At 41.7% G+C, this 23,830-nt stretch overlaps 1 protein-coding gene and 1 long non-coding RNA gene across 5 annotated transcripts in view; one reads left to right on the top strand and one right to left on the bottom strand.

Annotated features, from left to right (window-relative positions):
- Window positions 1-20,054, top strand: part of LOC105494451 (uncharacterized) — a 28,069-nt gene extending 8,015 nt beyond the window's left edge. Inside the window, exons 3-4 of the long non-coding RNA XR_011624760.1 lie at window positions 14,976-17,547; window positions 18,920-20,054. This is a non-coding gene — a long non-coding RNA (uncharacterized lncRNA). The remainder of the gene's footprint in view (window positions 1-14,975; window positions 17,548-18,919) is intronic.
- LOC105494452 (RCAN family member 3) overlaps window positions 6,905-23,830 on the bottom strand; it is a 42,882-nt gene continuing 25,956 nt past the window's right edge. For all 4 annotated transcript variants that reach the window (XM_011762869.2, XM_011762870.3, XM_071098554.1 and 1 more), the window contains exons 3-5: window positions 16,738-16,911; window positions 15,182-15,353; window positions 6,905-13,526 (exon numbers count right to left, since the gene is read on the bottom strand). In XM_011762869.2, coding sequence (XP_011761171.1) covers window positions 13,342-13,526; window positions 15,182-15,353; window positions 16,738-16,911 — 531 coding nt within the window. In that variant the 3' untranslated portion in view covers window positions 6,905-13,341. The remainder of the gene's footprint in view (window positions 13,527-15,181; window positions 15,354-16,737; window positions 16,912-23,830) is intronic.

The raw sequence follows: 23,830 nt of genomic DNA on the forward strand, positions 1-23,830 counted from the left end.
CCTCAGGGATGGGCAGGCAACCCAATCTGGCCAATGAGAATCCCACTGCAGTATGGAACCATAGAAAGAAGCTCTCCTTCCACCTGAGTTGTTGGCTACCATGTTCTATGCTGTGAGGGGACGTCCTTTTTGCAGTAAGAAGGAATTTGGTGGACATGCAAAGAGAGGTAGAGACAAAGACAGCTGAGAGATGAAGAAAGAGTCCTTACCCTGTGCCCGTCTAAGCTCTTAACGTAAGCATTTAGAGTTACACATTTTCCTCTCTACTTTAGCCCCCTTTTTCTCCTACCACATTGTACCAGGTTGGTCTATGACCAATACCATATGGCAGAAGTGATGGTACATCATTTCTGAGATTAGGTTATAAAAAGACTTCATCTTGGGCTCTCTTTCTGTCTCTCTGATCCCTCGCTCAGGGGAAGCCAGCATCCATGTCCTGTGATCAGGTTTCTGGAGAGGCCCCTGTGGCGAGGCACTGAAGCCTCCTGCCAACAGCCTTGTGAGTGAGCAGGGAAGCAGATTGTTCAGCTGAAACGGGAAATGTCCCTTGACCCCTTTGTGAGTCTTGGGACAAGGGTGCCTCGCTTACTTAGCCCACAGCTCTCAACCCCTGGTGGGACAGGGAGCGCAGGAGAACAGGTGCAGGAGCCGGGGCAAGTGCTTTTGGGCACTGGTAGGAGCGAAACTCCCATGGCAGCATCTAGAGGGGAGTACATGTGACCCCCAAGAGACTGGAGGAGTTCTACAGTTCTTTTAAAACTTTATTTATTTATTTATTTATTTTGAGACAAAGTCTCACTCTGTCACCAGGCTGGAGTGCAGTGGCACGATCTTGGCTCACTGCAACCTCTGCCTCCCGGGTTCAAGCAATTCTCCTACCTCAACCTCCTGAGTAGCTGGGATTACAAGTGCACGCCACCATGCCCGGCTAATTTTTGTATTTTTAGTAGAGATGGGGTTTCACCATGTTGGCCAGGATGGTCTCGATCTCTTGACCTCGTGATCTGCCTGCCTCGGCCTCCCAGAGGGCTGGGATTATAGGCGTGAGCCACCGTGCCCGGGCTACAGTGAACACTCTTTTAGCTTTTGCCGTTCATGGATGGCTTAAGTGTTAAACAGCTCAGTGGGCCCTCCGCCTTTTCACATGAGGTGGTTGCTTTCCACCAGCGAGGGCGGAGGGTCAGTGTGACAGCCTTCTGTATCCCAAGCTCTTGTCTGGCATCCAGAAAAACATCAGGTCACATGAACGAATTGAAGGATAGTAAATGTGCGGGATTTTATTGCTGGCGGAAGTGGCTCTCAGAGGGAAGGAAAGCGGGAAAGGGGATGGAGCGGGAAGGTGGTCTTCCCCTGAGGTCTGGCCATCTCCAACCGGACTTTTCTCCAAAGTCCCACTGTCAAGCCGTCCCTCTGAAGTCAAGCTGCTTCTCTCTGACATCTGGCTGCTGCTTCTCTTCTCCCCTTCTCTGCTCTCTGCCAGTGGAGCCTGGGGTTTTTATGGGTACAGGATGGGGGTGGGGTGGGCCGGGGTGGTTTTGGAGAGGGCAACATTTGAATGGGAAAACAGAGATGTTCTCACTTTGGGCCATGGTTCTAGGCTTGAGGGTGGAGCTTTGCCAGGGTCCCTGTCCTTTTCAGCCTAGAATTTCTCCGCCTCCTGTACCTGTCACAGCCTTGCTGATGACTTGATGGCAACCTCTTAGAGACCCTGAGCCACCACTGTCCAGCTTAGCCACTCCCAGATTCCTGATCCTCAGAAACTGAGATCCTGTTTTCTTGTTTTAGGCTGCTAAATTTTGGGATAAAATGTTGTGCAGCAATAGATAACTAATACACTCCTTAATGGATTTTTATTAAACCTGCAGTTTAACTGTCTCCTTTTTCTCTAGCATGAACCACTAGTTAACTTCTCTCCAGGAAAACGCACCTTAAAGTGTTCAGTTCGTATCATTGGAGACATCTGGAGACAGGAACTGAGCAGGAGGGCAGCTCTGTGCCCTTTCACAATAGAACTCATTAGTATACAGTATCTAGGATTAGCAGGATGCTCAAGGGCTGCTTCTCATTTGCAAAGGAGACAAATCTCCATTCTAGACTTTCCAACAGTTGTTAGAAATATCTGATGGGATAGAATAAATAGCCTGCCAAGTAACTGAAGTTATCAAGGAGATAAGTCAGAGGAGGCTAGTCCATTTGGTCCATAAAAGACCTTTCATTCACAGGGCTCACTCAGGTGATGTCTGAGAAATCATTTTAGGTTTAATTTCCTCCTTTGCAGGAAGGGGCCTGGTCAAATCTCTCAGGACAGAAGGTTATATAATTTCCCATCAAAGATCTCAATTATTCAAAAGATATTGAAGAAAGATAGCACCGGGCTGCGAATTAACCTGATTACTTCTTTGAACCAAAAGGAAATGGTGAATCTAGAGTCAAACCACATACAAAGCTACTCATTTGTAGCTCAGAGAAGAATGAATGATACAGTATATATTTTTTCCATCCATATGGGAGTACATTTAATAGAGAATCTTCATCTACTATTAATATAGTAAAGTAGTAAAGTAAAAATGTAAAGTAGTAAAGTAATGTAGTAAAAAAGAATCTATGTAACCCTTTAAAGTCTATCAAAAGGTGATATAAAGTCTCACAGTAAATCAGACTTCTCAATTCATGGCACATTATCCTTGATCTGTGCAAGATGCTTTTTATGTTTGGAGGTATATGTTTAATGTGTATCTTTTTATTTGTATGTATTCTTGCAGAGTGCATTACTGTCTGTGGGTGGTACTTCAGGGAATGCGAATGTTAGGTACATCTTACTCCTTTTGGCACTCAGCTGTTTTCAAGATATATCCATGTGGCTGTGTATATGGCTACTCTTGCTGCATGGTTCTCCATAGTGTTCATTTTCCAGTTGCAAACACCAGTTTGTCTCCATAAATAATGGTGCAGTGAACATCCTCGATATACCTCTTTATGGCCCTGTGTGAGAATCCCTTTGGGATATTCTTGGCACATCTCTCTCTCTCTCTCTCTCTCTCTCTCTCTCTCTCTCTCTCTCTGTCTCATCTATCTCCAGGAGCAGAACTGCAGAGTCAGAGATTTTGTTCTTATTTAGATGACCAAGGACTGCCAGTTTGTTCTTCAGAATGACTAAACTAGTCTGTACTTCCACCAGTTATATGTCAGATTTCCTACATCCCCGCCTTCTGGCTATACTTGTCATTAATTGTTTTTACATTTTTGAGACTCCAATAGGTATAAATGGCATCATGTTATTTTAATTTGCGCTTCATCTGATTACTGGGTTTTAGTGTTTCTTCATCGGCTCAATGTTTTCCTTTTCTGTCAATTACTTTTCATATCCTTTAGCCTATTTTTCTATTGGGCTGCTTTTCCTTGTCAATTTGCAAAATCTCTTTGCATTTTATAGTTATTTCCCCTGTGTTAGTGTCAGAGGTGTTCAAACCAGGGTGACTCCATCTTGAATAGGAGCTCAGTAAAATGAGACTGAGACCTACTGGGCTGCATTCCTAGGAGGTTAGGTGTCCTCAGTCACAGGATATTTACAGTTAAGGGAACAAGTTAATAATGTTAATGTTATTGGGAAATAATAGACCCAGGAAATGTCCTGATGTCCCAATATCTTAAGAACAAAAGCATTTTCAGTTTAAGAATATGTTTCGCTTTGAAGATAATAATATAGATGCTTGTGGAAGACAGCAGTTACACAAAGATTTAACAGTCCTTTGTCACAAATCTTTGTAGTAGAGCACATCTCCGCCATGATTTTTGCTTTATCTTATATATAAACAAGCATTGTATCTTAGGCAGGCATGTTCCCCCTTGTACTTTTGGGAAAGCCCTACTCTGCTTATGGAGTATCTATTCTTTCATTCCTTTACTTTCTTTTCTTTTTTTTTTTTCCTTAAGACGTTTCACTCTGTTTCACTCTGTTGTTTGAGAGTTTCACTCAGAGTTTTACTCTGTTGTCCAGGCTGGAGTGCAGTTGCACAATCTTGGCTCACTGCAACCTCCGCCTCCTGGGTTCAAGCAATTCTCCTGTCTCAGTCTCCCAAGTTGCTGGGACTATAGGTGTGCACCACCATGCCTGGCTAATTTTTGTATTTTTAGTAGAGACGGGGTTTTGGCATGTTGGCCAGGTTGGTCTCGAACTCCTGACCTCAAATGATCCACCTGCCTCAGCTTCCTGAAGTGCTGGGATTACAGGTGTGAGCCACCATGCCCGGCCCATTCCTTTACTTTCTTAATAAACTTGTTTTCACTTGGCTGGGCATGGTGGTTCACGCCTGTAATCCCAGCACTTTGGGAGGCCAAGGCGGGCGGATCACCTGAGGTCGGGAGTTCGAGACCAGCCTGACCAACATGGAGAAACTCTGTCTCTACTGAAAATACAAAATTAGCCGGGCGTGGTGGCGCATGCCTGCAATCCTAGCTACTCAGGAAGCTGAGGCAGGAGAATCGCTTGAACCCGGGAGGCGGAGGTTGCAGTGAGCCGAGATCGTGCCATTGCACTCCAGCCTGGGCGACAAGAGCAAAACTCCGTCTCAAAAAAAAAAAAAAAAAACTTGCTTTCACTCTACTCTGTGGGCTCATTCCGAATTCTTTCTTGCATGAGATCTAAAAACGCTCTGTAGGGGTCTGGATGAGGGCCCTTTCTGGTAACATCTGGACTGTAAATATTTCTCCCTATTGTCAACATTTTGATGGCATTCTTCATTGAACATGAATAATTAATTTTGATGTAACCAATTATAATTTTTACCTTATAGCTTATGCTTTTAAAGTTTTGTGAAGTCTCTCCCTGCCTCTAGGTCACAATGATATTCTCCCACAATTCGTTCTATTAACTTAGTATTTTTACATTCTAGATTTAGGTCTTTAACTTTTAACTTTCAGCATTTAACTTTTCCAAACGTTTCAGACCACAAACTTTTCCCAAGTAACATACTTTGAAATACCTTACAGAAATATCTAATCTACAAATCACTTATATTTATACTTTCTATGTCTCAGAAGACCTGGGGAAGCTTGGCAAGATGAGATCTTTCCTATGTGTATAAGAATTTTAATCTTTTCTTCTTCTAGATTAGAACCACATTTTAACGTGTTCATTGAGAGCAGGAATATAGCGGTTGCTCACTCCTGCCCTTTGAACATATTTCTCAGTGATAATAGGACTCTGATACATCTGATACATACATTGTATGCATTTAACTTGAAGCCAGTCTATTAGGTAAATTACTTAAATCTTGATTCTTGTATTTCATATTCTGCATTAAAAATTTTGTGTTTTGGCCGGGTGCGGTGGCTCGTGCCTGTAATCCCAGCACTTTGGGAGGCTGAGATGAACGGATCACCTGAGGTCAGGAGTTTGAGACAAGCCTGGCCAACATGGTGAAACTTGTCTCTACTAAAAATACAAAAATTAGCCAGGCGTGATGGTGTGTGCCGGCAGTCCCAGCTACTCAAGAGGCTGAAGCAGGAGAATTGCTTGAACCTGGGAGACAGAGGTCGCAGTGAGGTGAGATTGCACCACTGCACTCCAGCCTGAGCAACAGAGTGAAACTTGGTCTCAAAAAAAGAAAAGAAAAAAAAATTTTGCGTGTGTGTGTGTTTTGTCTTGGTTATTTGCAGTGGTTTTCCAATTTTCTGTTTTCGCCAAGGAATCCTTAGCTCAAGTGAAACCTGATGCTGGGACGTTTAGGTGCAACAAATAATAGGAGTGCAAGGCCCCAGGAACTTGGAAGCATGGCGCCCCCTGGAGGCAGCCCCACAGAACACAGCTTGGAAAAACATCAAAGTGGACATGTCCACAGTGACTCCACTTTAGTTTTTTAAAAACAAAGAAGGCCACTTTGCAGTGGCTCATGCCTGTAATCTCAGCACTGTGGGAGGCTGAGGCAGGTGGACTGCCTGAGATCAGGAGTTAAGAGACCAGCCTGGGCAACATAGGGAAACCCTGTCTCCACAGAAAATACAAAAATTAGCTGGGTGTGGTGGTGCACACTTGTGGTCCTAGCTACTTCGGAGACTGAGGTGGGAGGTTGGGGCTGCAGTGAACTGTGTTCATGCCACTGCACTCCAGCCTAGGCGCCAGGGCGAGACCTTGTCTCAAAAACAAAATATCAAGAACCTTTGAATCCAAACACATTTATCCAGCAAAATTAAAGATTTTGGTGTAACAAAGTAGTGGAGTGTGGTATAAAGAATGTCAAGAAGTGGGTTCTAGTCCCAGGTCCATGACCATCCAGATGTGTGCATTTGGCAACGCCTCTGGGGCCACTTTCTTGTAAAGGTGTGTTGGGGGTGGGGTGGGGATGGAGGAAGTGGAGGGAGGCAGGGGAAATAGAGGGGTGTGTCTGGGTCTGTCCTGCTGAGCTCTCACAGGGGTTGGAACTCAGGTCCCCATTCCTCCCCCAGCCCCTTGAAAAGGAGCACCTTTGTTTACCTTTCTTTTTTGTGATCAATTTTACATTGGCTTTGTGTAAGATTTCATTTGAACAAAGAGCAGAGTCCTATGGCTTAAAAACAAGTATTCGAAATCCCACTGCACTAGATAACCTCTACTGTCATTTATAGTTCCACATTTTGGAGATTTTTTTTTTTTTTTTAACCAAGACAAAAAGTAAGTCTTCACCAGGAATAAATCGTTTTTAACCAAAGAGGAAACCAGGGTAAAAGGGAAGAGCTGAAACTGCAGTGGTTATTTACACAGTCAGCAGTGACTCACAACCTTGAACTCTGGCACTGCGCGGCATTAATGTTCAACAGGACTCTTGTGGAAGGAACAAACACAATATTGCACTTCTCTGTCTTATTAGCTAAATGTAAGTGAGGCATATTGAAAATACTACACACACAAAAACTCAGTTCAATGGACTGATTTAAAAATAGCTACTAACTTTATTCGTAGGTTTTTAAAACAGAACTTGTTACAGGTAATCACGAAGCTTCCAAAAAAAAAAAAAATTACATTCTGCTTTTGTCACCTTGATAGGACAAGGAATGTTTAAATGTCCTTAAAACATAGGGGAGTTAAAAGTTGACAAATAAACTACTACAAACTATGGATTGTCCACTTCACGCACACTAAAATGTGGAATACATGTACATAAATTACTGACCGGTTGTTTACAAAACAAACAGTATGCACTACAGCTTATAGTACCATAAAGGTAACATGCTCCAAAATATAACAGAAGATCACAAACACGTTCAGAGAAAATAGTAACTTTGACTCTTGGGTTCAATTAAGGTTGAAGTGAAATGATCGGGAAAGTTTTCTGAAACTTGAAGGGCACACACATTATAGCAGAACCGTCGATCAACACTCACATGGGGTTGAAAAGCAGCAGGAAGAATATGGCACGATAACAAGGGTAACCACCTTTCTCTCTCCTCAGTCCCCAATTTGAGTTAGGAAGATTGGGGACTAAACAGAAAACAGTATTTAAAAACATGTATTATCTGCATAGATAGAAATCTTCCATTATGATGAGAGTGAACATTCGGTCAAAGCTATGCAGGGGTGCCAAGAATCTGCAGGATATAATTCTGTTTTCAAAAGGAAATATATACGTTTACATCCAGACGGACCACATAACGAATTTAGTGAAAGATCTTTATGCTGTTATTGAAGTGGGTAGAGACACTGACTCAGCCCCAGGTTAGTTCTTAACCTCGGTTAAAAACTCTACTTTGAACATGATTTTTATAATCTTTGTCAGTGAACCCAGCAGTTGTTGCTTTCAGTTGTCTTATCGATTGTACATTTGGTAATAAGAAAACAGTCTCCAAATGATTAACATTTTCCCCTGATTCACAATTAAACAATGGCATTCTGACCAAGATGTTCAGGCTGATCCATACACCAAGGGGAGTTTAAAAGACAAATAAGTATTTGGTGAATTGTAGGACAAGGTTCATAAATCTTTTAAAACTTTTTAAGTAGTGAGTTTCTGTAAGATGGACTTACTGCTCCAGCTAGGAAGCAACTATTTCCCCATCTTTTGTTCCTTTATATTGTCACCCCAATTATAAATAATTTGTTTCTTTTAGTACAGGAAGATATAAATGCAAATGTGTAAACAAAGGAAGAAGGAAAGATGGACCAAGTTCACCTGTTTGGTACGTACGAGGTCCACAGCTCTGCACAAAGGGGAGAAACCCAGTAGACAGAGGGCCTGACGCACCACGGGATTGAGTACATTTTCCATTGCTTAATTATGTGTGAGATTTTCCCTTTTAAAATAAATCTATGGTCTGTGAAATAGTCTGTATAAAAATATGAAGCCGGCCGGGCACGGTGGCTCATGCCTATAATCCCAGCACTTTGGGAGGCCGAGACGGGCAGATCACGAGGTCAGGAGATCAAGACCATCCTGGCTAACACGGTGAAACCCCGTCTCTACTAAAAACACAAAAATTAGCCAGGCGTGGTGGTGGGCACCTGTAGTCCCAGCTACACGGGAGGCTGAGGCAGGAGAATGGCGTGAACCTGGGAGGCGGAGCTTGCAGTGAGTGGAGATCGCACCACTGCACTCCAGCCTGGGCGACAGAGCGAGACTCTGTCTCAAAAAAAAAAAAAAAACAACGAAGCCTTGAATAGGTCAGTCATAGCAGTTCTGTCTTGAATAGAACTCAATTTTACAAGCACGGAGTGACAGTATCATTCCACTGCAAACTCTTTTATTTCCACCTCATTAGATCTCATTCTGCTTCAGTAGAGTTACCTCTTCAGTACGACTATTACTCATTTCATTAATAGGAAAATCTGGGAAAGCCCATATAAAATGCCAATGTAACTGCTGGATACCAAGATAAAATTATTTAGGCAGATTCCAACCCCAATGGTTCAATGATAACAAAACCACAAAACATGGGACATCAAATTCATTCATTAAAATTACTAAGTCACCTCTTCCATCAGACGATGAGATTTTTCTTATTCATTGTTTCCCATCAGGGAAAAAAGAATCCTCCCACTTCATGCCTTTTTTTTTTTTTTTTTTTTTCTGATGACAGGAATTAGTATTCATTGCCTCTTTAAGAGGCCAATGCAAAAAAAAAAAAAAAAAAAAAAGGTAGAAAAAGCCCTAGCCCAGGAGTTGGGATTGCCAGTTCGAGTCCCTGGGTTGCCTTGTTGGGGTGCCTAAGTCAGTGCCATAACCTCAGTTTTTCTAATCTATGTAACATGGGGATAGAGTACATGATTTCCATGGTCACTTTCACCTCTGTGATTCAGCCTCTAAGAAAGTCAAATCTTTTCACTTTGTAATCGTGACATTTTTAAAAGATGGAGTTAATATGAATGGGAAACCTTTGTTGTTGTTTTTTTTTTGAGCCAGGGACTTGCTATGTTGCCCAGGCTGGTCTTGAACTCCTGAACTCAAGTGATCCTCTCATTTCAGCCTCTCAAATGGCTGAGGGTACAGGCATACACCACTGCACCTGGCTAAAGACTATCTTTTTAAAGAATAAAAGTACTGCACTTCACCTCTATCTTCTGGTATCTGTTCGATTCAAACACACCATCAATGCCTACAACATTTTATTTAGAGCCAGGCGTGGTGGCTCATGCCTGTAATCCCAGCACTCTGGGAGGCTGAGGCGGGCGGATCACTAGGTCAGGAGATCGAGACCATCCTGGCTAACATAGTGAAATCCCGTCTCTACTAAAACCAAAAAACAAAAAACAAAAAAACAAATACAAAAAACTAGCCGGGCGTTGGGGCAGGCGCCTGTAGTCCCAGCTACTCGGGAGGCTGAGGCAGGAGGATGGCGTGAACCCGGGAGGCAGAGCTTGCAGTGAGCCGAGATCGCGCGGCTACACTCCAGCCTGGGCGACAGAGCAAGACTCTGTCTCAAAAATAAATAAATAAATAAATAAATAAAAATAAAAAATATTTTATTTAAACCTTTATGTTGAACTTAAAAGTTCCTTGAAGCTTTGCTTTGGCTCTTAATCACTGATATGTTTTTGAGTATAACATTCTGAAGAAGCAGAATGTGAAAAGACTAATTTGCTTTCCCGCCGAGTTTTAGTTCTCGAAGGCAATGGAACTGTTCTTATCCATTTCTGCCTCTTAGTACCTTAAACCTCAGAGATGCTCACTAGTACACTTTTTACTTGGATTTATCTTTGGTTTCATCAGGTGGACGTGCTACAAAAATCTAGAACGTAAGAGCCAATGCAGTATATGTTCTGTGACTATCCTTGTTAAGTGTTACGGTTTTCTTTTTTTTTTGAGACGGAGTCTCGCTCTGTCGCCCAGGCTAGAGTGCAGTGTCGCGATCTCAGCTCACTGCAAGCTCCGCCTCCTGGGTTCACGCCATTCTCCTGCCTCAGCCTCCTGAGTAGCTGGGACTACAGGCACCCGCCACCTTGCCCAGCTAGATTTTTGTATTTTTTTTTTTTTTTAGTAGAGACGGGGTTTCACCGTGTTAGCCAGGATGGTCTCGATCTCCTGACCTCGTGATCTACCCGTCTCGGCCTCCCAAAGTGCTGGAATTAGAAGCTTGAGCCACCGCGCCCGCCCAGTGTTACAGTTTTCTAATCCTTCACAAATATTTTTTTCCCAACACAAAGCACCATTATCTTTTCTCACAATTTTCTACATAGTTTGAGTCCCATGAAGAGGTTATGGTTTCTAAAGAAAACATGGCTACTACTATGCTATCAGGGTTAAATACTTTTTCTTTTTTTTTTTTTGTCTGAGACGGAGTTTCACTCTTGTTGCCCAGGCTGGAGTGCAATGGCGTGATCTCGGCTCACCGTAATCTCCATCTCCCAGGTTCAAGCAATCCTCCTGCCTCAGCCTCTCAAGTAGCTGGGATTGCAGGCATGTGCCACCACGCCAGGCTAATTTTGTATTTTTTTAGTAGAGACGGGGTTTCACCATGTTGGTCAGGCTGGTCTCGAACTCCTGACCTCAGGTGATCCACCCACCTCGGCCTCCTAAAGTGCTAGGATTATGGTGTGAGCCACCACACCTGGCCTATCGGTTAACTCCAAGTAATAACTCAATTTCAAAAAAATTGCAGAAAATCTTATTAAAAGAAAAAAAAAACACCACAAGACTTACCTCTCGTAAATTTGTTACATGAACTAGATATTATACAGCCAAAAAAGGACAGAGATGATAGTACCTGTTAAGATCCTGGTTCATTTCACAATATGAAAAAGTTGATGGGTACTTAGTAGCTTTTTTTAAAAAAAAAATTAATTTTATTATATTATACTAGAAAAATGAAGATATTAATGTTTTCCATTCAGAAAAGTTTAAATGACTCTCTAATTTTGGTTTAAAGTTTTCTTCAATTTATTCAATGCTCTAAAAAAAAAAAAAAAAGAAAAGCTTTGGGTAATTTGCCCTGCTTGACTGTAAAAAGTTTTATGTGTTAGGAATAGAATATTCTTTAATTGGCAGAGAATGAAAGCCAAGCCAAATAACAAAATATCATGGGTTTTGATCACTTAGAAAATTACAGTGAATCAATATTACCTAAAAGGAAATTCAAAAAATTCCCAATTGTTAATAATACATGTCTCCTGACATATAGGGTCCATCTTGCAACAAAAAATGGGCACAATGCTGAGTTCAGAACTGCAAAGTAAATTTATTAAGTGGCTGTCGGTTAAAATGACAAATGATGATTTGAATTCAATACATCAAATTGCTGATAGAATTGCAAATTTCAACTGAATTTACATTGAGGCTTAGCTGCGGTAGTTGGCTACAAATGGAACAGTTTATTACCTCAGTATTTGAGGGCAAGGAAGATATAGAAAAAAAACTTAGGGGTGTGCAACACAGTTAGTGCTCAGAAATAAATTTTACCATAGTGAGAACAAAACCACAATGACATGTTAGTATCACTGTGCAGACGTCATGGTTGAATGCCTGCGTTTTGTTCCTCCATGGTGGCAGCCGCCTTGGTTCATTAGTTCTCACTCACGTTTGCAGCTCCTTCACACGCCCCGGAGCTTCCCAAGTGTGCCATACAAAAGAAACAGCACAGTGAGTGGAGGCCAGCAGACCCACTCAGCCCAAAGCAAAGCCTTCTCAGTTATGAGACTTTTCTACAGAAGGGACTTCAAAGTCTAAACAGACCAGAAGAGTTAAAAAGATCCTGCTGCTTCTTAGGGAGGTTCAAATATACATTCTGATACATAAGTGAGAAACAATTCTGTCTTAGGAAAAGTGCCAATTGCAATCCGGGTACAAAATTTCAACAAAAAGAAAAGTAAAACTGAATGATCTCCCCCTCATTCCCTAATTCATAGAAAAATAGTAAGTGTGACTTTTGTTTCAAAGCCAGCTGAAAAATGGTTAAAGGGACAATTTACATTATCATTACCTTTTCTAGTTGAAAGTCTATGAATGACATACATAAACGTACACATCACAGCAAAAGACTCAAGAACTAGTGGTTAACACGATACTGGAAAAGGTGAAGGATAAAAGTTGGTGAATGAAGGTAGTTGGGTGGTCTACAGGCTAAAACACGGTCACCAACGGCAGAACGCAGTAGCCACCTGCAATCCTAATCATTCAAGCTTCCTGGTGGTACGTCCCACTTCTAAAGCGGCCCTCCTTCCCGGGCAGCCATGTCTGGAGGGCGCCACATCAGGAATGAGGGCCTATGCATTGCTTTGTCCCAAATTCCAGATAAGAGCAACATGTGGGGACATCTGTGTCGTAAGACTGATCCTCAAAGTGGATTTGGCATTTCTTCCCCAAAGCTGATGAAACAAATACTTGAGAACCATGATTTCTACGAATTATTCTGTATTTCAGGTTTCTTTTCCTGCAAAAAATGTCGTGTATACTGAATAACCACCTTTCATCGATTTATTAATTAGAAGCTATTTATACCAGTAGAAAAATACCCATTGTATTTTTCTCTTTGTAAGACTATTTTTAAATTCATAAAAATGGTACTGTACTGGCTGCGACTAGAGTTGCAGTTTTTGGTGTCTCATGTGACATGGCATCAGGAGGACTTACATGGCTGGAGGGGAGAGAAACTGTTTTCCTCATCTGTTATTATTTAAAAATGGTTAAGGGTGGCCACATCTCCAGGGCTTCTCCTTTAATGTAAAGTCCCATTTGGAATATCACTTAAAATCTGGGACAGGTCAAATCAGCTGCTACTCTACACGACCGTGTCTGCAGTACAGGCGTGGTGAGCAGACCTACACCTCATTCTGCAGAGTCTCAGCTACACCGTCAGCAGCAACGCATCGGCCGCGGAGCACAGATCGCCATGGCCGGAGCCCACCAAGGCAGCCGCCTTGCATCACAACCAAGCACCTCACAGTGCGCAGTCGAAGGTCTGGGACTCATTCAGCGCTGCGGTCGGAGGGTCGGGGCGCCTCGTCTGGACAATTTTCTGTTTGGGGTTTTTTGTTTCTTCTTCCTCTTCAGTTTCACTTTCACAGACATGAACCACCACGCTGGGCGTCGACTCCGTTCCTGCGTGAAGTTCGTATTTCTCTCCTGCGGAGGTAAAAGCAAAATAAGAACCATGACAAAAGCATCACTTCCAGCAAAAAGAACTCTTTTGTCTCTTGCAACGTTTTGTTCTACTCCTATTTTAATGGGTGATTCTTGTTGTTTAAATCTTTAAGTCCTATGTCAGAGTATTTTATCTTGTTTTGGTGTTAGAGATTTGATACTTTAAGGCTGGTATAAAATGTTGTTGTTTCAGTACTGAGGTCTTGGGAGTTAAAATGCAAATGCTAATTATTGTTTTATGAATAATATGAGTGAATCTGTTTAATTAACTTATTTATTTATTTGAGATGGAGTCTCGCTCTGTCAGCCAAGCAAGAGTGCAGTGGCACGATCTCGGCTCACTGCAACCTCTGCCCCCGCCCCGGTTCAAGTGATTCTCCTGCCTCAGCCTCCGGAGTAGTTGGGACTACAGGTGTGAGCCACCACGCCCAGCTAATTTTTGTATTTTTAGTTGAGATGGGGTTTTATCATGTTGGCCAGGGTGGTCTCGAACTCTTGACCCCAAGTGATCTGCCTGCTTTGGCCTCCCAAAGTGCTGGGATTACAGGTGTAAGCCACCGCACCCGGCAGAGTCAATCTGTTTAACTTCAAAATAGTTTCGGTTTTCCTTTGGGAGATACTTGTAAGGATCCAGGCAGCACAGGCAATCCCTTGATTATAGGACCTTGGATATCTAAGATACAGCTCTAACATCTAAAAACAGCACTGAGTCACTTCTTCCTCAAAATGCCTCTTTTATTCCCCTTCAAGAGACGTAACTCTGTCTTGGGTGGACAACTGTCTGAACCAGCATCACGTCGGTTTCTTACATGACTTTAAAAGGAAGAGAGGTAGAGAAAGAGAAGGAACAGAGGAAATGAAACAGAAATGACAAAAATATTGAAGGAATGAGATGATATCACCACCAATTCTTGTAATGTAGTCAAAGCAGTTGTTGTTTGCCTGATACTTGGTGGGGCTGGGGAGAGAAGGCACCTAATATTCACTAACTGCCTATCAAGTACTAGCAAAATTTGTAGTAGTAAAAATTGCAGTTACATTTACTGAGTATTATGTGTACATCATTTAATACTTATTTTTTATTTTTTTATTTTTGGAGACAGAGTCTTGCTTCATGGCCCAGGCTGGAGTGCAGTGGTGTGATCTCAGCTCACTGCAACCTCCGCCTCTCGGGTTCAAGCAATTCTCCTGCTTCAGCCTCCCGAGTAGCTGGGACTAGAGGCGTACGCCACCACGCCTAATTTTTTGTATTTTAGTAGAGACGGGGTTTCACCATGTTGGCCAGGTTGGTCTCGAACTCCTGACCTCAAGCAGTCCGCCCGCCCTACCCTCTCAAAATGCTAGGATTACAGGTGTGAGCCACCATGCCCGGCCCTCGTTTAGTACTTATAACCACACTGAATGGTGTATATGATTCTCCCTACTTTATAGATGGAAAAGCAGAAGCTCAGAAAATGGAGGCTACGTAACTTGCTCAAGATCACAGAGCAAGTAGATGCCACAGCTGGAATTTGAACCCAGGTGTGTTTGACTTTATCCTCTGCTCTAATCATACTGCCACAATGCACATTGCTGAATACGATCTTCAATATAAAAGTTTCTTGGGGAAGAAAAGAGGAAAAACAGAAGTTTATTACCTGGTCCCAATTTGGAAACAGCACAGAGTAAATCATAATTTATAACAGGCATCGCATCTTCGCTCTGCTTCCACCCCACCGGGGGAGAGGCTGGAGGAGAGATGAGGAACTGCTTGACAGGCTGGGGCGGCAGGAGATAGGACTTGTCCCGCACTTCACCAGACATCTGCACCTGCGGGGAGCGAGACGCTCAAAGCCAGTTTGCAAACTGGGCTATGTTTTCTTCATTTTCAACTTTATGTTTACTGTTCCATCTTTGTGTAGAAAATTAAAAATTTCTCTTAAACAGTCTATAATCTCCAAGAGGGTGGGACTGGGTCTGTTTGGCTCACCACTGGCCACTCAGTGCACAGCACATGGTCACACATAGTAGGTGCTTCATAAATATTAACTGAATAAAAAATAAATGGATGGGCTGGGTGTGGTGGCTCACACCTGTAATCCCAGCACTTTGAGAGGCCGAGGCGAGTGGATCACCTGAGGTCAGGAATTCGAGATCAGCCTGGCCAACATGGTGAAACTCTATCTCTACTGAAAATACAAAAATTAGCCGGGTGTGGTGGCACATGTCTGTAGTCCCAGCTACTTGGGAGGCTGAAGCAGGAGAATCACTTGAACCCGGGAGGCGGAGGTTGTGGTGAGCTGAGATTGCATCACTGCATTCCAGCCTGGGTGACAGTGAGACTCCATCTCAAAAAATAAAAAAATAAAAATAACAAATAGCAAATAAATAAATAAGTGGATGAACAGAGAAATGAACGACAGTAACTACTAAATTCCGATCTTAGAAGACATTAGGTTATATCGACTTATTTGTACTCCATCTCAAGAGACTCTACCAAGAAATGTCAAGACATCTTTTCATTTAGGTTTTCACTTGGAAGGCAAGACAAGAAACTTTTTTTTTTTTTAATTTGAAAGGGAGACTGTAAAAAATGCTTTTTTGAAAATAAAACAGTGCACTTGATACACGAGTAATCTCTTGATTTTGCCCATTCTTCTCAGAAGAAATCTGTTTCTCAGAGTCACACCAACGCAGGATTAGAATATACTAAGTGTAGCCAATTCTTGGTACCCTACAGGGTCCTCTGCAATTTCAAAGTCGAAGATTTGTACAGTTCTGTGACCTCCCTGGTTCCTCATATGAATTATGGAACACAGAAAATGATTTAAGAGACCATTTTCTCAGTTTTCCCAAGGATTTCATGTCTTATTTCATGTGTGCCATTCCGGATGCACAGGAGGTAAGTTAGTTCCCTAACACTAGGTGTCAGGGTGTAACCCACGCAGAATCCCAGTTGATCAAAGCTGCCAGAAAAATCAACTCCTTCAACTGCTAGTCTCAGCAAAACAAAGTTAGGAGGTCAATGTGCTCAATAAATACATAAAATTATGTATCTATAAAATAAAACGAAAATATTTTTGTATTATTTGCTGATTGAGATGGTTCATTCTATACACCTCTGCTATAATAATATAGAAAATGGTGAACTAAAACTATTTTTGGATGGAGAAAAACAAGTTTAGAGAACAGTGTTCTTTGCACTGTGAAGTACCTGTGCAAAATACAGCTTTAGCTTCTGCCCATTGAAGTCTGTTTCGTGGAGTTCTATTCGCGCTCTTGCTGCCGCTTCAGGTTTGCTGAAATTTATTCTGACTCTTCTAAAGCTTTTAAACAGCTGAAAAGTAACTTGGTCATCATAGATGGTGAAGAGTGCTTCAAATCTTTCCTACAATTAAGGAGCAGCAAGGCAAAGGGAATGGGAGGGAAAAAAAAAGAAAAATCTTTAACAGAAGGGGAAATTTAAATCATGAAACCTAAGTAATTAAGAACACATTGTAAGTTAAACTTTTCTCCTAAAACAGTATACTTTTCTTGCACATATACAAGAACAGGTATCCTGTAATTTAGCAATTGCACTTACTTTATGTATTTTTTTGAGATGGAGTCTCATTCTGTCATCCAGGCTGGAGTGCAGTGACATGATCTCAGCTCACTGCAACCTCCACCTCTCGGGTTCAAGTGATTTTCCTGCCTCAGCCTCCAAAGTAGCTGGGATTACAGGGGCTAGCCGCCATGCCCAGCTAATTTTTATATTTTTAGTAGAGATGGGTTTTTACCATGTTGGCCAGGCTGGTCTTAAACTCCTGACCTCAAGTGATCCATCCACCTCAGCCTCCCAAAGTGCTGGGATTACAGGCATGAGCCACCATGCTGGGTCGTGCACTTATTTTAAGTGTAATTAACTTTATTAAATATTGTCTACATTCAAAGGTTATAAAACGAATGCAAGATATAAGAGAATGACACAAACATGCCCAATTCTAGAACACTGCTATTGTTCTGATGTCCTCGGTGCAACAAGGTTAGTTTTCCCTGTCACATTCCTTTCCTCCTTCAAAGCTGTCATTTCTGGAATTTTATCATTCCCTTGTTTTTCTTTATAGTTTACAACATTTATTTGTATCTCTAAAAATGTTATCATGTTATATGTATTCTTCCACAACTTGCTTTTTTTGCTTAGATCTTGCTGCTGAGGTTCTCCCTTGCTGCTGTGTGTGACTGTTTTGTTTGTTTGGTTTTTTTTTTTGGAGATAGAGTCTCACTCTGTTACCTAGAATGAGGTGCAGTAGTGCAATCTTGCCTCACTGCAGCCATGACCTCTAGGGTTCAGGTAATCCTCCTGCCTCAGCCTCTTGGATAGCTGGGACTAAAGGCACCTGCCACCACATCCAGCTAATTTTTTGTATTTTCAGAAGAGATGGGGTTTTGCCACATCGCCCAAGCTGGTCTCAAACTCCTTGGGCTGAAGTTGTCTACCCCCCTTGACCTCCCAAAGTGCTGGGATTATAGGTATGAGCCACTACACCCAGCAAGACATCCATTTCTAAGTACTGTTTCAGCTGTTCGCCACCAGTTTGTTTAATTTTTTTTTTTTTTTTTTTTGAGACAGAGTCTTGCTATATTGCCTGAGTTGGGCTCAAGTGATCCTCCTGCCTCAGCCTCCCAAGCAGCTGGGAGTACAGGCATGTGCTACCACACCCAGCACCTGAACAGTTTTGATATGTTTTATTTTTATTTTTTTAAAATAGAAGGCAGGGCAAAAATAAAATAAAATAAAATTAGCCAGGTGTGGCCAGGCATAGTGGCTCATGCCTGTAATCCCAGCACTTTGGGAAGCTGAGGTGGGTGGATCACTTGAGGTCAGGAGTTCAAGACCAGCATGGTCAACATGGTGAAACCCTGTCTCTACTAAAAATATAAAAATTAGCCAGGCATGGTGGTCAGCACCTATAATCCCAGCTATTTGGGAGGCTGAGGTGGGAGAATCACTTGAACCCAGGAAGTGGAGGCTGCAGTGAGCCAAGATAGTGCCACCGCACTCCAGCCTGGGTGACAGAACAAGACTCTGTCTTTAAAAAAAAAAAAAAAGAGAGAGACAGAGTCTCTCTGTCGCCCAGGCTGGAGTGCAGTGGCGTGATCAGGGAGCTCACTGCAGCCTCGAACTCCTGGGCACAAGCCACCCCCACTACATCAGCCTCCTTCAGCATGTACCACCACATCTGGCTTTTTTTTTTTTTTTTTAATGAGATGAGGTCTTGCTATGTTTCCCAGGCTAGTCTCAAACTCCTGAGCTCAAACTATCTTCCTACCTTGGCCTCCCAAAGTGCTGGGATTACAGGCATGAGTCACCATGCCTGGCCACACCTGGCTAATTTTATTTTATTTTTGTACAGAGTCTTAATGTCTTGCCCAAGCTGGTCTGGAACTTCTGTGCTCAAGTAATCCTTCTGCCTGAGCCTCCCAAAGTGCTGGGATTAAAGACGTGAGCAACTGCGCCAGTTGATTCTAAATACTCTCTGATTTTTCTTACGATCTCTCCCTGTCTCGTGAATTGTTTAGATGTATGTTTCTTAAACTGCAAATAGACGGGAGTTTTTTTATCTTTTTAATGTCTAACTCATTTTCACTCTGATTGGAGTAGGCTATCCATAGTGATAGTAATCCTTTGACAGTTTGAGACTTGCTTTTGGTTCAATGTCATTAAATTTCATAAATCTTGTACATGTGCTTGAAAAGAGTGTATTTGTGCAGCTGTTTGGTACAGTATTATAAAAATGTTCAGTATATCCAGCTCATGTTCTTTACGAGTTCTATATCCTGATTTTTTGGGGGACTGTTTTAACTATTATCAGAAAAGATCTGTTAGATTTTCCCACTATCAGGTGGATGTGTTATTTTTCTGTATAATTTGGTTACTTTCGCGTCCTACATTTTAAGGCTAAGTTATCATGTGCATACAAGCTTATAGTTGTTTTCTCTTCCTGGTGAATGAAACTTTTAATCATTAGGTAGTGACCTTCTTCAACTGCCAGATAAAGGAATGTGCTTTGTTTTGTTTGTTTGTTTGTTTTTGGAGACGGAGTCTCGCTCTGTCGCCCAGGCGGGAGTGCAGTGGCCGGATCTCAGCTCACTGCAAGCTCCGCCTCCCGGGTTTACGCCATTCTCCTGCCTCAGCCTCCCGAGTAGCTGGGACTACAGGCGCCCGCCACCTCGCCCGGCTAGTTTTTTTGTATTTTTTAGTAAAGACGGGGTTTCACCGTGTTAGCCAGGATGGTCTCGATCTCCTGACTTCGTGATTCGCCCGTCTCGGCCTCCCAAAGTGCTGGGATTACAGGCTTGAGCCACCGCGCCCGGCCAGGAATGTGCTTTGTTTTAAAGTCTATTTTGTCTGGTATTAATATAGCTGTTGTAGCTTTCTTTTGATTATGTATTGTATGGAAATCAAATTTTAGCCTTTACTACTAACCTTTATGTATCCTTATGTTTTAGATATGTCTCATAAAAAGAAGACATGTGTGTATAAGGCATGTGTGTGCCTGTATGTAAATAAATGCAGTTTGACACTCACTGTCTTTCCACTGGAGTCCATTGTTGACTGCTGATATTTTGGGATGTCTACTATCTTATCTGTTTGTCTTAGATTTTCTGTGTTCTTTTTGTTTGTTTTCTTTCCAACTATTTTTTCTCTTTCTCTATTCCTACCCTGAGTGAAATTCCTATGAAAGATGCTAATGTATGTTTGGCAACGTCTTTAAAGATGCCTAACTCCCTACAGCCACAGCTTCTCTTTCACAAAGGCAAAACCATCAAACCTTTTTCTCAACATTCATACTGGGACTATGTAATTCCACAAAAATAGCATTTTGGGGTAAAAAGCATTGGAAGAATATCTGAGCACAAATCATTTTATATAATTTGCAGTAAGTGTGATCTCCAGAGTATTCTGAGATGGACTAGAGAAAGAGAGCAATATTTGAATCATTCATGAGGCTGAGAAAAAAAGTGGTTATTTTCCTATTTATTAATGAATTGGGATAATGAAAAGCCTAATTTCAATCACCAGAAGAAATGCAACATTAAATTTTCTTTACAGAAAACATATTTAGGCAATGGTTTAATACGTGAAATGTAATAAAACGGATCTAAGAAACTTCTCAATACCTTTAGAAGTATTCCTTAGGCTTGGCAATGGTAACACAATAAAAGGAACCTATAAATTAGCTTTGTTCTTGCTTGGCCTATGTAAAGATCTTTCAATGATCTGTTGATCCTGAAGTGCAAATTATACATTCCCTCATTTATTAGCTTCTCTCAATGTGAACATTTACCTGCCACTTTGCACTATTTCTCCAACTGGATAAAATATAAAATAATTTGTCCTCTGATATTTATTCTTTGTGTTCAAATATCCTTCATTCTTGAGGAAACATCATTTATCCTAAAGACTATGTATTTTTTGTTGATTCATTTAAAAAAATAAATTATGCCGGACTTTCTACTCAGCCTGGCTTTTCAGTGGACTGCAAGCTGCTTCCAGCAGGGGGCAGTTTTAAGATCAATCCTATTCTTGGGCCAGGCGAAGTGGCTCACGCCTGTAAGCCCAGCATTTTGGGAGGCCAAGGCAGGTGGATCACCTAAGGTCAGGAGTTCAAGACCAGCCTGACCAATATGGTGAAACCCCGTCTCTACTAAAAATACAAAAATTAGCTGGATGTGGTGGTGCGCACCTGTAGTCCCAGCTACTCAGGAGGCTGAGATAGGAGAATCCCTTGAACCCAGGAGGTGGAGGTTGCAGTGAGCCAAGATCGCACCACTGCACTCCAGCCTGGGTAACAGAGTGAGACTTCTTCTCAAAAAACAAACAAAACAATCCTATTCTTATTTACTACAGTATTTCCATATACTAAAGTAATACAGAAAGCCATGCGTGGTGGCTCATGCCTGTATTCCTAACACTTTGGGAGGCTGAAGCAGGCAGATCAACTTGAGGCAAGGAGTTTGAGACCAGCCTGGCCAATGTGGTGAAACCCCATCTCTACTAAAAATACAAAATTACACACCTGTAGTCCTAGTTACTCAGGAGGCTGAGACATGAGAATTGCTTTAGCCTGGGAGGCAAAATTATGCCAGTGTACTCCATCTTGAGTAAGAGAGCAAGACTGTCTCAAAAAAAAGTAATATAGATAAATAATAAAATATTATATAGCTTTAGAAAGGATTTTAAAGTAGCATATCAGTTCTTAAAAGGGAAGGTGAATAATAGGTAAATATATTAAATACTGATAATTATTATTGCTTCTGGATACATTTCAAAGTTTCTTCAGCATCCATTTTAAAGGTGGTTAGCTTTGTCGCTTTTAAAGAGAATGAGAATTGAGATTTTGCAAAATCACAACCCATTTGGTTCTTGGTATTAGTTTATTTTAAATGTATTTTAAACATTAAGAAAATATTAAAATTCCCATGTGATATAGTCAAGAAATATTAACACTGAACACAATGGAAATTAAGAACTAATTAAGAACAGCTTATAAAATATTAGTACTTTGTTAATTCTATACATTAAACATTTTCCTTGCCCAAGGTAAAAGGACCATGTATTATCCCTAGTCCTCCACAGCAATGAATTTTTCCTAGTACCAATGCATTGTATGACAGAAGCTATCTTGCAAACAGCTACTTGATAATCATATCCTTCTTCCTTTCTCCCTTCAATATACTTCTTTTCTTCAAATTCCAGAAATACACTGTAACTGAATGTAACATGCAGATGACAGCAATGGGTCATATGGCTGGCACGTGCTCTCTCTTTCTCTCCACCAAAATCCAATACCTGTGATAGGACTAAGAATAATAACAAAATGGCCAGGCACAGTGGCTCATTCTTGTAATCCCAGCACTTTGGGATGCCAGGAACTTGAGACCAGCCTGGGCAACACTGCAAGACCCCATCTCTACAAACAAATTAAATAATTAGCCAGGCATAGTGGCACACGCTTGTAGCCTTATCTACTCAGTTGGCTAAGGTGGGAAGATTGTTTGAACCCAGGAGTTCGAGGCTGCAGTGAGCCACAATCGCACCACTGTACTCCAGCCTGGGCAACAGAGTGAGACCCTGTCTCTCTCTCTCTCTAAAAAAAAGAATTACACAAAAATGAAGCCATGCAAGAACTGATTTGCAAGCTTTTTCTGAATTTTGTGTTCTTTCTCTCTCCTTCACACCCATTTTCCCTTGAAGTAGCATAAATATGGTTATGAAATATGTGAATTCTAGCTGTGAGGTGCTTTAGAAGCATGAAGAATTAACTTGGAGGCAAAACCATCAGTTTCCTATTTGAGAAAAAAGGTTACGAGCCCTCAGCTGGTAGCTTTGCCCTTCTGTGAGTCCACAGACATCCCTATGTAGATTTCTGATGCTGCCCCTGATAGCCCGACATTAGCACGAAAGGGATTTAGAAGATTGCAGACAGCAGGGAAAGGACATAATCTATGAAAATGGACTGAAAACGACTTGTGATAAACATGAAGGATCTGCAGCTGTTCATTCAAAAACCAAATGACTATTTTTCTCCTTAGAATTGTTTCAGAAATAGCTCACTTTTATAAATTTCTGAATTCTCTAATGATGTAACATTAACATCATCCTGTTGGGTGATGGCTGCACATTTATTTGAGAAAAGATAATGTGGATTCCATTAAAATAAAAATCATCATTAACCACTTTACTTTTTCTGTAGTCACTTACTATCCCCCTCTGGCAGCGTAAGGTCTACAGGCACAACACAAATAATGCAACCTAAAAACCAATGCCTGAGGCTTTTTCCTATGATGTATGTAGGTTTTCCACAAAATATAGACCAGAAGCTGCCTTCGTATGCTAAGACCACCTGTGCAATTAGCCATCACAATGACAGCACATACCTTGTACCTAAAATAGCTAAGAACAACATGTAACCAACAACCTTCTTGGGGACTTAAGAAAGAGTGCTTGACAGCTGGATAACAGGCATCAGTAAAGGAGAAAAGTGGAAAAGGCCATACAGGAAGGTCAGTTTCAAGGAGCAACAGATGAGGATGGCAGCCAAGTGTGTATTTCCTGACCTTTCTGGAACCACCATGGCTCCACTCTGTTGCCCTATCCCAACTCGGAGAAGGCAAGGTTTAGCTGTTTCACTGAAGGACAAACTGGGAACATGATTTTGCCACACCCCTTTGGACTGAAAAAAAATGAGGAGTCCACCACTTCTAGTAAACATTAGAGAGTAGGAGGATGGGAGGCTGAGGCATGAGAATTGCTTGAACCT

The sequence above is a fragment of the Macaca nemestrina genome, chromosome 1 (assembly GCF_043159975.1).
Source record: "Macaca nemestrina isolate mMacNem1 chromosome 1, mMacNem.hap1, whole genome shotgun sequence".
In the NCBI taxonomy this organism is placed as follows: Eukaryota; Metazoa; Chordata; class Mammalia; order Primates; family Cercopithecidae; genus Macaca; species Macaca nemestrina.